Genomic DNA, 14,198 nt, shown 5'->3' with positions numbered 1-14,198 from the left:
ATCTTAGTGTGGTATACTTGTGTCAGTTAATTGAATGGTTTTGCTGTGTTTTCTTTTGAATGAAAGTTCATATTGTTCTGATTTTTTTCTACTTTTAACCTGACAGGAAAAATCATACATGCATATGAAGTAACAGTGATGTGTAAAAGAATAGTCAAATCTACTTGCTTTTAAAATTAATGTTCATTAGAATCAGGCTGTGAGGTATACCTTTAATCCAGAATTGATGAGGGTGAAACAGGAAGACTAGGTTCTATTCCAAGCTAGGAAACGTGATGAGATCCTGCTTCCACACACTGAAGGAATCTGCCCTCAATGTTTCTGATTATAGGTGTGGCACATGAGATTTTGTTGACAGAGATGTTGGAGAGACATCACCGTGTTTTTCCTTCCAATAGATGGAGGCAGTATACTGTGTGCATTAGGTCTTAGTGACCGAGAGGAGGCAGAGGCAGACGTTTATTGTGCTTGCTGCTAGGTGCATAGCATGACATCACCTGGGATGCTGCTTTTTTCCCTTGGTGAACTTGGTGCTGGCCAGTCTTCCTTACTGTAAAACTGATTTTCCCTGATCCTCAGGTTTTGGCTGTAAACATGTCACTCAGTCCATCTTACCTTCAAAGTGAGGCACTTAAGACTAAGCTCTGCTTCTTAGCTTAGGCGATAGCCGCTTACGTTCTTGCTGATTTTAAAAGGATTTCCCCTTTCCTCATTTGTACATAACTTCAACTATTAACATCAGCATGTACTCAGACCATACTTGGCTCATAGAAAGCAAATACTTTTGTCCCGTCTTACAGAAGAAATGACTCCTGTGTTCTTTCAGAAATGCCGTTTTCATCTTCAAGTTGCTATTAAAAATTAAATAACAAAACTATCAATCACAATCTAAGGAGAAGGAAGAAAATTTCACAGTAAAAAAAAGTGAAACATTTTCTATTCTGATCCAGCTCTACAAAAGGTCAACTTCAGTCAGAAGAAAGACTGAAGATCCAAGTATAGAAAAGGGGTGACATGAAATTCCTTGCTTGGGCTTTAAATGCTAAAGGTTCACATCTTCAGAAAGGAAGTTCCTCAAGTTCCACTACTGGGTTGGCACATGGAAAGATAGACAGTTGTTTTGTGAAAGACTTAGGTATCTTTTCTATTTTGATGGTTTTAAAGAAATATTAAAAATTCATGCTTAGTAAATGAAGATGGCTATGAATTTAGTACTTGAAATCAACTTGGAAGCTCTCACCCTTCTTTATATCTACTTATAATTCAGGAATTTTGGGGAAATGCCAGGGAATACAACAAAAAATAGTGTCCTTGCCTTGTGTATTTCTTGCTTAGTCTGGAATCTACTTAATAAGAATCCAGTAATAACATGAGCATTTGCACTCCCTAAAGGGTCGCAACCCATATGTTGAGAATGGCTTAGAGTGTTATTTAAGGAAAGAAATTCTTTTTAACAACATTGGAATTTGGAAATACTTAAATATAGAGTAGATTGCAACATTTACTGCTGTGTCATGTCTTGGAGACTTAGTATGTGTATAAAACTGAAATAGTAATTATTTGTAAACTACTTGATTGTTAGAGGATTATATGACATAAAAGGTAAAAGTATTGTACAAATAGAAATAATGATACAAATGGAAATGATGGTTTTTAGTGTGAAAATGTGGTACACTAGGATTCAAATTCATGGAAAGAGTTTATTTCTTAGCAATCAAAACATGCAAAAGGAAGTGTGGCAGTTATGACTTACTGTTTATAAGTGTGTCTAGCATGCTGTTTAATAATTAGTAGTGAATAGCAAGGCTATAGCTTACTCAGAACATTTTGTTACTCAATTGATAAAAAATAATTTTAAAATGAAACTTTTTCTGTAGTTAATGAAAATCACATTGTGGTGCAAGCATTGAGACTTAATACAATGTCAAAATTCACATTCGCTGATTGCACACGGTTTGATGCACTGATTAAAGATGTCTTCCCTGGCATTGACTTTAAAGAAGTAGAATACAATGAACTAAGTTCTGCATTGAAGCAAGTCTTTGAGGAGGCCAATTATGAAGTCATACCCAATCAGGTAACTGTCAGGGATATTCTGGAGTAGATTAACACCTCTCCCTAGTCAATCCTTAGCAATGTCATTATCAGTCATCTCTTCAGTCATTGTTCGTCTGTCAGCTTTACTCTTACTCTAGGATGCTTCTTGGGACTTCAGGGTCTGAGTAGGGCTCTTGATGTGCTGTGCTCGCTTCTGTCATTCATGTGGGTGTAGTGTCACTTATGTCTTTGATTAGTATTAACTCTTCACCAGGTAGTAATCATCATAAGAGTCAGCATCTGCCTGCCCACAGTGTCTTCTGTGTTGCTTATTGATTACGTGTAATTGAGTTGCACCTTGATGATGTATTCGTAGGAATTCCTCTAACAGCGCTTCTTTATACAGCACAGAAGATTATTTAAAATGAGCGTTTCACTTTAACTTGTATTGAGAAGTAGAATATTAATTAGTAGCTGAGTAAACTCATGTGTTTGAATGTTTAAATGACTAAACAAGATAAAGCATCTATGTTTTCAACTTTGTGTAAAGCAGCCTCTTTAAAAGACAAAGGCTGAGCTTGAAGATCACATTGTAAATGTGTTCTCATTTATTTAACCTGTGGTCTATTTGAGGCTTTATTCTGCAGTAAAGAAATTTATATTTGCAGAAGGGTGTTTGCCGAATGGCATGACTGGTGAATCACATGTGAATATATTTCTTTTCTACTAGATGAAGAAGGCTCTAGAGTTATATGAGCAGTTGCGCCAAAGGACGGGCGTTGTTATTGTTGGTCCAAGTGGTGCTGGCAAGTCTACCCTTTGGAGAATGTTAAGGGCTGCACTTTGTAAAATTGGCAAAGTAGTAAAACAGTACACTATGAATCCCAAAGCAATGCCGAGACATCAGTTATTAGGACACATTGACATGGATACAAGAGAATGGTCTGATGGTGTCTTGACAAATAGTGCTCGCCAAGTAGTTCGTGAGCCTCAAGGTTAGTCACTATTTAATTTATTAATCTTAGTAGCAAACCTGTTTATGATGTTTTCACTGAAGTGTATGTGTGACTTAAAACACTTTATAATGATTATTTGGATATTTTAGTAGATGTTACTATTTTTATTGTTTTGTTGAATTGTTTATGCTGCCATTTTATTCATCACTCAATAGCAAATTAATAGAATAAAAATCAGTGTAATTATTTACTCAGTGATTAAATATAATTCATAACTAATTTACTGAAAGCATATAGAATCCTGGATTAATTAGTTAACATGCCTTCTTAATATAACTGATGTATTTGAACATCATTACATTGTCAGTGTCACTATTTCCTTCTGAGTTATTTTGAAAATTGAAATGGTAGAACTATTTATTTATTGAGAAAAGTAAGTTTTCTCAGTTTACTTTAGTTGTTTTGTTTTTTGTTTTCATTTTGTATTTTTAAGACAAGATCTTAGTATGTAGCTTTGGCATAGAACTTGCTATGTAGACCAGACTGAAGTTGAACTCAATGAGATCTGCTTCCTCTGCCTCTATAGTGCAGCTATTAAAGGCTCATGCCACCATACCTGACTTGGTTTTAAGGAGAAATCACTACTGTGCTAACTCTCAATGAGTAGCTTTTCGAGTACGGTACTTCAGAAATTGATGCCATCAGAGGGCTTTTCAATGAGTTTCTTCATTTTTCTTATAATACTACACTAAGTAAAGGCCTCATGCTACCTTTTCCCGCACTGTTGGTGGCATTTCCTGCTTTGAATTGTTTCTTAGTACAATTTGAATGACTCTGATGTGAGGAAATGCTCAGATGAAATGCTTTTGTTCTTAAAAGGACGGCAAGCATTGCATGTGTAATCTGGCTACTGTTCTTCCCATTCCAGGGCACCGTCGTAATACTAAAGTCAGTGGCAGCACTCAGTCTCATTGCCAATGAGAATTAGGTTTCCCATATTTTCTAAAAGAGACATTATGTAACGTACTCATATCTTATTGTAACATGCCAAACACATAGACCAGGAGGTTATTTCAGTTATCTCATTGAGACAGAAATATCCATCTTACACACTGCCTTTCAAGGGACATTGTGAATTCAGTCTGCATGGTTGTAGATGACTATAAGAATACTGTGTTGGTTGTAGCTTATCTTTGAGCAGTAGAAGGAGGATTGTCCACAGCTTGTCTAACGTGGGTAACACTGTTTCCTAAGACACTTCACCTTGCTCAACTCTGCTCTTTATATTAAGATGGAGATTAGTTCTAAGTAATGAAAGTTACTTTACTCCCTAACAGTGCCTGCCTCCCACCGTGTGTGTGTGTGTGTGTGTGTGTGTGTGTGTGTGTGTGTGTGCGTGTGCGTACGTATAATTTTTTAAAGTCCTTGTTCTTGTGTCTTGGAAATAGATGTCAGCTCATGGATAATCTGTGATGGTGACATTGACCCTGAATGGATAGAATCTCTGAATTCTGTTCTGGATGATAATCGGCTGCTCACCATGCCCAGTGGAGAAAGGATTCAGTTTGGTCCAAATGTTAACTTTGTATTTGAAACTCATGATTTAAGTTGTGCTTCGCCAGCCACAATATCTAGAATGGGAATGATATTTCTTAGGTAAGCCACAGATCATTTCTGTACTATATATTAGAGTATAATTTGCTTACCCTTTTAGTTTCATAACTAACAGGAATGGAGTGAATGCAGCCTGGTGGGAGTAGTGAATGCAGCCTGGTGGGAGTAGTGAATGCAGCCTGATGGGAGTAGTGAATGCAGCCTGGTGGGAGTAGTGCACATTGTTTATTCAGCACTTGGGAGGCAGAGGCTGGTGTCCACTTGAACTCTCCGAGTTCAAGACTATCCTGTGTACAGGTGAGTTCCAATACACCCAGGGCTACAAAGAGAAACCTTGTCTTTAAAAAAAGTGAGCTTATATGAGTTATGTATTCATACTGATTGTATCTATGATTAGCTTTTTTGTTTGGATTTTAATTGATTCACAGTTTATTCTATTATATGTGAATTATTTTAGCATTTTCTCAAAATTCTAAGTATTTTCTTTAAGAGAAATAGCAATTACTTAATTTCCTTTAAAATTTTAAAATACTGTGATTAAACTCAGAGATGTAAGCATACTCAATAAACACTGGTACAAGGTGCTTAAATCCCAGTAGCATATCTTAGTTACAGAGTTTAAAGTCCATAAGACATTACAGCTAATTCAGCATTGGGGCCCAAGGCCTAAATTTGGCATCGTACACCTTGACAACCTCTTTCCTAAGTCATTTTTTACTTTTTCTCTGAACTGAGAAAAGGCTTAAACAGCAAAAATGAGTGCTAACTAGTTTTAGATTTCACATACTCACTGTCGTGTCCTGGCTAGTTTTAGATGTCACATCCACAGTTACAAGTACTAGCTAGTTTTAGGTGTCACATAATCATTTATATACAAGAACATGGGCATTTGGATCAGATTTATCTTCCAGAGTGAGTTATAGTTTGGCACAGTGTTTAGAGTTTATCACTCATCAAGCTCGTATTTCATGGCAGTTTGAGGCCGATGCACTGCTGTTACTACTGGGGTTTACAGTATATCTGAAATTATTTAACTGCTTGTTTCACTGAAAGTATTATTAGAAACATTTATGTTAAGCTAATCATGATCTTCAATTGGTATTGGGATTAATTATTAAAATTTTATTTCAGGTAAATAGTTTCATTGTAATGTAAATTTCTCATATATTTAGTGTTATGATCTTATGAGAATACAGTAAAAGGTGAATTTACAGGTAAACTTAAAATTTTTATTCAATATTTATCATGTATTTTATATTAATTTAAACATAGTAGAAAGATGGTGCACAGGAAGTAAGATTGGTGTTTATGAAGGATAAAAAGATACGTACCTCATAAGTAGGTTCTATGAATAGTTTGCAGAAACAGTCACATACTACTACAGAGGATGATGAATTGTTGGTGGCACAGGTATTGGTTGTATGAGCCACAATGAATATGTATGATTTCATGTAAAATAAAGCTATCTATTAACTTTTAGGTTGTTCTGTATTCTAGTTTGGACCTTTTGCATTTCCTTTATTTCTCCTCATGTTTGCTAAGTATGTGTCTGTGGAGAGGCCCAGTGAAGACTTTTCAGCAGGGTCTTGAGTGCTGCTAATTTGTACAGCGCACACATGGAAGTCACTGGAGCCAACTTTCTTTGCTAACTGCTGACATACTTGAGGGAAGGAGGGATATAAGAACAGGACTTAAGTTGGCTTAAGTTTCTTCCTAAGTAGCTTGCATTTTTATGTTAATCCCCTGTAGTGATGAAGAGACAGATCTTAATTCTCTCATAAAATCTTGGTTGAGGAATCAGCCTGTTGAATACAGAAGTAATCTCGAAAACTGGATTGGAGATTATTTTTCAAAAGCGTTACAGTGGGTTTTAAAGCAGGTGAGTTGACCGTATTTCATGATCACTGAAGTGGGTTGTGTAATTGGGTTGTACCTGCTTTTGCTGCCTTGTGGTAGAGCTCTGCTGGGACCTGGGCACAGAGTAGACATTGTCATTGCTGTCCCTTTCCTGTCCACTTAAATTGCTTTTATTAGTTAGTCTTTGTTTTGTGTCTATGGAATCTTGTCTAACTTACCTGAAAAGCTTGAACACACTGCAATGTCTTTTTTTCAGTGGAAAAACCATTTTGTCTCACCTTATTGTTAATAATTGTCTACATGTACATCATGCTAAATATATTATTAAGCAATTACTTAAAATTCAAAAGGACAGCAAATTATTTACATTAATATTTGAAATGTTTGCTTCTGCAATAAAAATAGACATCTAAGTATGTGAAGTCTAAGCTAGTAAGCACATCTTTTTAGAGAAGGGTCTGTGTGGGGCAGGAGAGTGCCACCGAGGTACATCGTGACCATCAGCAGCATTGCCGGAATAATTTACCATGAGGTATGAGTAGACGGTTATAGTCTGTTTTCAAGCATACATGGTTTAAAAAATGATGTGGATTTTCTTTCATGTTATTAATTTTATGAAAAATGCAAACATTCAAAAATTAAATAGCAACTATTCCTTTGATGTCAAATGACTACTAGTCTGAACTTCATCTAAAGGTCAATTTTTTTTCATATCAATTACACAAAAATTGAAAATTTGCTGTTGGTTTTTATTCTTTTGTGTTTGCTTCTGTTCCTTTGTAAGGATGAAACCTGGAGAATTAAGACAAGTTTTAAAATATTGCAAACTAGTTTTCCCTGTCCTTAGAGAAGGAAGATTTAACCCCAGTCTGATGACGGCGTTTCTCTTACTTGCTTCTACCCTAACACTCAGCAAACCTGTTAGTAAGTTGCATTCACACGGAAGTTCTTTCAGGGCAGGCAGCAAGCGTGCCGTGCCCCCTGGTGAATTCCAGAGGGGCTGGTCCTGGCCGTGAGATGCCTGCTCCCTGTGTCTGACATCTGTTGGCCAGGTCGCTGTCCCATTCTAACAGTGCTAGTCCTTGTCTGGTGCTGCTATGTGTGTGATTGTTCGAGGAAGACTGTGACGTTAGCTAGTGCACACTTAGTTCTGAGATTCGCCATGGAAGGGTAAGCTGATTAAATCCTACAGTGGATGGAAGAGTCACCACTCTTCCAAGGGGAAGTAGGTCAGTTTGTCTGTGCTGGTACTTACTTCTGTGTCACTCATAAGGCAGCAAAGAGGTTTGGGCTCATAATTTCAGAACCTCTAGTCTGTCATGACAGGGAAGCAGAGCGGAGCTGATAGAGCTCATGACAGTGGTGGCTTGTGGCTGGGATTCCTTGTATCACTGTACCTCATGTTGTTGTTGGAAGTAGAGAAATAGGCCAGGTCCAGGGGTGGCTGTAAATGTGAACAGGGTCATTCTAGTGACCAACTTCTACAACTGGTTCTCACCTTGTAAAGACTGTACCTTCATGATGGTATCATACTGGAGACGGGTCTCAAAACATGAAACTGTGGTGGGCGTTTCACATGCAAACCACCTTAGCTCTGGTCTGAAGGTTTTAAAATATGTATCTTGTGCAGGTGGGGGAAATGCATCATGTATCTATTTGAGAATTCTAGAATTTATAGTTCAAAAATGGATAATTACTTATAAAAATTATTTTTATATTTTCAAATTATAAATATATATATATATATATATATATATATATACTGAAAAGCATCAATAATTCCTACATAAAAAGGAAGGATGGATGTAAAGATTTTTTTTTTGGCAAATGATTTGTATGGTTTGACATTTCCTGGTTAATACCTGTCTTTCCTACCTTGGTTCCATGAATTTTAATCAACAGAATGATTATGTGGTAGAAACAAGTTTGGTTGGGACTGTGATGAATGGTTTGTCCCACCTCCATGGATGCAAATATCATGACCAGTTTATTATTAATCTTATACGAGGACTTGGTGGAAATCTGAATATGAAATCGCGTCTGGAATTTACCAAGGAGGTAAGGAACGTTTTTCAGCCTCTTTTCAGGCACAATCCTCAGCTTTTCTTGACTTTTAACTCTTAACACATAGTGGTAGACTTAACAGGACATCTGTATCAATATGGGCCTGCATTCTTGTTTGTGTGTGTGTGTATGTTTCTGTATATCAAACTTAGAACTTCTGATATTCTGAAGTATTTATGATAGTTTATAATAAGCTAAGGTTTGGAAGTAAGTGAGGCTTGACACTATTTAGCTATATGAATATATTCCATTATTAACTTTAATTTCATAAGAATATAATTTTAAATTATTCTTTAGAATAGTGTTAGCACTTAAAAACACTAGGGTATTTCTAATTATTTCTTCAATAATGTCAGATTATATTTGATCTAGTGGGTCAGAAATCCAATTTCTATATCATAAGGGGCTTTTCTTTTCTTTTTCTATATATGGGTGTTTTCTTGCTTGTATGATTTTGATCCATGTGTGTGCCTGAGCCTGTGTAGGCCAGAATCTAATGTTATATTATCTGCCACTAGAGTTACAGATGGTTGTGAGCTGCTGAGAATTGAATTTGAGTCCTCTGGAAGAGCAGCCAATGCTCTTAACTTTGTCTCAGGCCCCTCCAGGAGTACTTAACTAAGACCAAAACAGTGCTTTCTCTGACCTGTTTGCTTCTCTGTGGCTGTGTGTCCTCTTGCCTCTCACTGTTACTGCTTAGGGCCTTCCTGTATCCTGCTGTGAAACACTGCCGTGTACAGATACGTTCAGTGTGGAAGAGCAGAATGGCTCATAGAGTACTGCAGGTGTAACTCAGATCATAGAGTACTGCAGGTGTAACTCAGATCATGGAGTACTGCAGGTGTAACTCAGATCATGGAGTACTGCAGGTGTAACTCAGATCATGGAGTACTGCAGGTGTAACTCAGATCATGGAGTACTGCAGGTGTAATCCAGATCATGGAGTACTGCAGGTGTAACCCAGATCATGGAGTACTGCAGGTGTAACTCAGATCATAGAGTACTGCAGGTGTAACTCAGATCATAGAGTACTGAAGGTGTAACTCAGATCACGGAGTACTGCAGGTGTAACTCAGATCACGGAGTACTGCAGGTGTAACTCAGATCACGGAGTACTGCAGGTGTAACTCAGATCACGGAGTACTGCAGGTGTAACTCAGATCACGGAGTACTGCAGGTGTAACTCAGATCATGGAGTACTGCAGGTGTAACTCAGATCATGGAGTACTGCAGGTGTAACTCAGATCATGGAGTACTGCAGGTGTAGCTCAGATCATGGAGTACTGCAGGTGTAACTCAGATCATAGAGTACTGCAGGTATAACTCAGATCAGCTCTTGGAAACACTGGAAAGAAAGTGCTTTGCCATTCGTGAAGTCTGCAATTTGAGAGAATACTATTAAAACTTGAATATATTTTATACTTTTATAATTTGATCTATAAATATCTACTCAGCTGGTGTTTTCTTTTTTTCTTTTATTGGCTATTTTCTTTGTTGACATTTCAAATGTTATCTCCTTTTCCAGGTTCCCCTCCAGCAACCCCCTATACCATTCCCTCTCCTCCTGCTTCTGTGAGGGTGGTCAACCACACCCCCATCCCCCCTCCCCGCCCTTGCATTTCCCAACACTGGGGCATCAAGCCTTCACAGGACCAAGGGCCTCTCCTCCCATTGATTCCAACAAGGTCATCTTCTGCTACATATGTGACTGGACCCATGGGTCTGTTCATTTGTAATTTTTGGTTGGTGGTTTAATTCCTGGGAGCTCTGGGGAATCTGGTTAGTTGATATTGTTTTTCTTCTTATGGGGTTGCAAACCCCTTTAGCTCCTTCAGTCCTTTCTCTAATTCCTCACCGGCTCAGTCTCATGGTTAGCTGCAATCATCCTCGTATGTATCAATAAGCCTCTGGCAGAGCCTCTCTGGAGACATCCATATTAGGTTCCTGTCGGCAAAAACTTCTGGGCATCAGCAATCGTGACTGGGTTTGGTGGCTGCATATGGAATGGATCCCCAGGTGGGGCAGTCTCTGGAAGGCCTTTCCTTCAGTCTCTGCTCCACTCTTTGTCCCGGTATTTCCTCGAGTGAGTATTTTGTTCTCCTTTCTAAGAAGGACTGAAGCATCCACATTTTGATCTTCCTTCTTCTCGAGCTTCATATATTCTGTAAATTGTATCATGTATATTCTGAGGTTCTGGGCTAATATCCACTTATCAGTAGGTGCATACAATGTGTGTTCTTTTGTGATTGGGTTATCTCAGTCTGGATGATATTTTCTAGTTCCATCCACTTGCTAAGAGTTTCATGACGTCATTGTTCTTAATAGCTGAGTAGTATTCCTCTGCAAATGTACCACATTTTCTGTATCCATTCCTCTATTGAAGGATATCTGGGTCCTTTCCATCTTCTGGCTATTATAAATAAGTCTGCTGTGAACATAGTGAAACGTGTTTCCTTGTTATATGTGGGAGCATCTTTTGGTATATGCCCAGGAATGGTATAATTGGGTCCTCACGTAGTACTATGTCCAATTTTCTAAGGAAGCACCAGACTGATTTCCAGAATGGTTGTACCAGATTGCAATACCGCCAACAATAGAGGAATGTTTCTCTTTCTCCACATCCTCGTTAGCAGCTGTTGTCACTTGAGTTTTTGATCTTAGCCATTCTCACTGGTATGATGAGGAATCTCAGAGTTTTTTTGATTTTCATTTTCCTGATGAATAAGGATGTTGAACATGCCATTAGGTGCTTCTTGGCCATTCGATATTCCTTAACTGAGAATTCATTGTTAAGCTCTATACCCTATTTTTTAAAAGGATTATTTGGTTCTCTGGAGTCTAACTTCTTTTTTTTTTAATATCTTTTTTTCTTCTATCTTTATTAAATTGGGTATTTCTTATTTACATTTCAAATGTTAATCCCTTTCCCAGTTTCCAGGCCAACATCCCCCCTCCCCCTCCCCTTCCCCTTCTACATGGGTGTTCCCCTCCCTATCCACCCACCCCATTGCCGCCCTCCCCCCATAGTCTAGTTCACTGGGGGTTCAGTCTTAGCAGGACCCAGGGCTTCCCCTTCCACTGGTGCTCTTACTAGGCTATTCATTGCTACCTATGAGGTCAGAGTCCAGGGTCAGTCCATGTATAGTCTTTAGGTAGTGGCTTAGTCCCTGGAAGCTCTGGTTGCTTGGCATTGTTGTTCATATGGGGTCTCGAGCCCCTTCAAGCTCTTCCAGTTCTTTCTCTGATTCCTTCAATGGGGGTCCTGTTCTCAGTTCAGTGGTTTGCTGCTGGCATTCGCCTCTGTATTTGCTGTATACTGGCTGTGTCTCTCAGGAGATATCTACATCCGGTTCCTGTCAGCCTGCACTTCTTTGCTTCATCCATCTTATCTAGTTGGGTGGCTGTATATGTATGAGCCACATGTGGGGCAGGCTCTGAATGGGTGTTCCTTCAGTCTCTGTTTAAACTTTGCCTCCCTATCCCCTCCTATAGGTATTCTTGTTCCCCTTTTAAAGAAGGAGTGAAATATCTACATTTTGGTCACCCTTCTTGAGTTTCATGTGGTCTGTGCATCTTGGGTAATTCGAGCATTTGGGCTAATAGCCACTTATCAATGAGTGCATATCATGTGTGTTTTTCTGTGATTGGGTTACCTCACTCAGGATGATACTTACTACTTCATTCCATTTACTTATGAATTTTATGAACTCATTGTTTTTGATAGCTGAGTAATATTCCATTGTGTAGATGTACCACATTTTTTGAATCCATTCCTCTGTTGAAGGGCATCTGGGTTCTTTCCAGCTCCTGTCTATTATAAATAAGGCTGCTATGAACATAGTGGAGCATGTGTCTTTGTTATATGTTGGAGCATCTTTTGGGTATATGCCCAAGAGAGGTATAGCTGGGTCTTCAGGTAGTTCAATGTCCAATTTTCTTAGGAACCTCCAGACTGATTTCCAGAATGGTTGTACCAGTCTGCAATCCCACTAACAATGGAGGAGTGTTCCTCTTTCTCCACATCCTTGCCAGCATCTGCTATTGCCAGAGTTTTTGATCTTAGCCATTCTGACTGGTGTGAGGTGGAATCTCAGGGTTGGTTTAATTTGCATTTCCCTTATGACTAAAGATGTTGAACATTTCTCTAGATGCTTCTCAGCCATTCGATATTCCTCAGCTGTAAATTCTTTGTTTAGCCCTGAACCCCATTTTTTAATAGGGTTATTTGTCCCCCTGCAGTCTAACTTCATGAGTTCTTTGTATATTTTGGATATGAGCCCTCTATCAGTTGTAGGATTGGTAAAGATCTTTTCCCAATCTGTTGGTTGCCGTTTTGTCCTAATGACACTGTCATTTGCCTTACAAAGGGTTTGTAGCTTTATGAGATCCCATTTCTCCATTCTTGATCTTAGAGCATAAGCCATTGATATTTTGTTCAGGAAATTATCTCTATTGCCCATGTGTTTGAGATTCTTCCCCACTTTTTCTTCTATTAGTTTGAGTGTATCTGGTTTGATGTGGAAGTCCTTGATCCACTAGGACTTAAGCTTTGTACAGGGTGATAAGCATGGATCGATATACATTCTTCTACATACTGACCTCCAGTTGAACCAGCACCATTTGTTGAAAATGTTATCTTTTTTCCACTGGATGGTTTTGGCTCCTTTGTCAAAGATCAAGTGACCATAAGTGTGTGGGTTCATTTCTGGGTCTTCAATTCTATTCCACTGGTCTATCTGCCTATCTCTGTACCAATACCATACAGTTTTTAATCACCATTGCTCTGTAATACTGCTTGAGTTCAGGGATGGTGATTCCCTGAAGTCCTTTTATTGTTGAGGATAGTTTCAGCTATCCTGGGTTTTTTGGTATTCCAAATGAATTTGCAAATTGTTCTCTTTAACTCTATGAAGAATTGGATTGGAATTTTGATGGGGATTGCATTGAATTTGTAGATCGCTTTTGGTAAAATGGCCATTTTTACTATATTAATCCTGCCAATCCATGAGCATGGGAGATCTTTCCATCTTGTGAGATCTTTAATTTCTTTCTTCAGAGACTTGAAGTTCTTATCATACAGATCTTTCACTTGCTTGGTTAAAGTCACACTGAGGTATTTTATGTTATTTAGGGCTATTATGAAGGGAGTTGTTTCCCTAATTTCCTTCTCATCTTGTTTTTTGTGTAGAGGAAGGCTACTGATTTGAGTTAATTTTATACCCAGCCGCTTTGCTGAAGTTGTTTATCAGGTTTAGTAGATCTCTGGTGGAACTTTTGGGATCACTTAAATGTACTATCATATCATCTGCAAATAGTGATATTTTGTCTTTCCTTTACAATCTGTATCCCTTTGATCTCCTTTTGTTGTCTGATTGCTATGGCTAGGACTTCGAGAACTTTATTGAATAAGTAGGGAGAGAATGGGCAGCCTTGTCTAGTCCCTGACTTTAGTGGGATTGCTTCAAGTTTCTCTCCATTTAGTTTAATGTTAGCTACTTGTTTGCTATGTATGGCTTTTACTATGTTTAGGGATGAGCCTTTATTCCTCTTCTTTCCAGGACTTTTATCAGGAAGAGGTGTTGAATTTTGTCAAATGCTTTCTCATCATCTAATGAAATGATGATGTGGTTTTTATCTTTTGTTTTGTTTATACAGTGGATTACGTTGATG

At 38.3% G+C, this 14,198-nt stretch overlaps 1 protein-coding gene across 5 annotated transcripts in view; it reads left to right on the top strand.

The window, feature by feature from the left end:
- The window catches only part of Dync2h1 (dynein cytoplasmic 2 heavy chain 1), a 221,001-nt gene that overhangs the window by 56,301 nt on the left and 150,502 nt on the right, over window positions 1-14,198 (top strand). For all 5 annotated transcript variants that reach the window (XR_015626948.1, NM_023024.2, XM_087563631.1 and 2 more), the window contains 5 exon segments: window positions 1,878-2,077; window positions 2,768-3,032; window positions 4,442-4,649; window positions 6,357-6,486; window positions 8,367-8,522. Coding sequence is in view for 4 of the 5 variants with exons in the window: in NM_023024.2 (NP_075413.2) it covers window positions 1,878-2,077; window positions 2,768-3,032; window positions 4,442-4,649; window positions 6,357-6,486; window positions 8,367-8,522 (959 nt within the window). In the remaining variant the exon portion in view is untranslated.

Source organism: Rattus norvegicus, chromosome 8 (genome assembly GCF_021556685.1).
Source record: "Rattus norvegicus strain SHRSP/BbbUtx chromosome 8, alternate assembly SHRSP_T2T, whole genome shotgun sequence".
Classification (NCBI taxonomy): Eukaryota; Metazoa; Chordata; class Mammalia; order Rodentia; family Muridae; genus Rattus; species Rattus norvegicus.
Note: the sequence above shows the minus strand (reverse complement) of the source record. Positions and strands in the feature narration are given on the sequence as shown.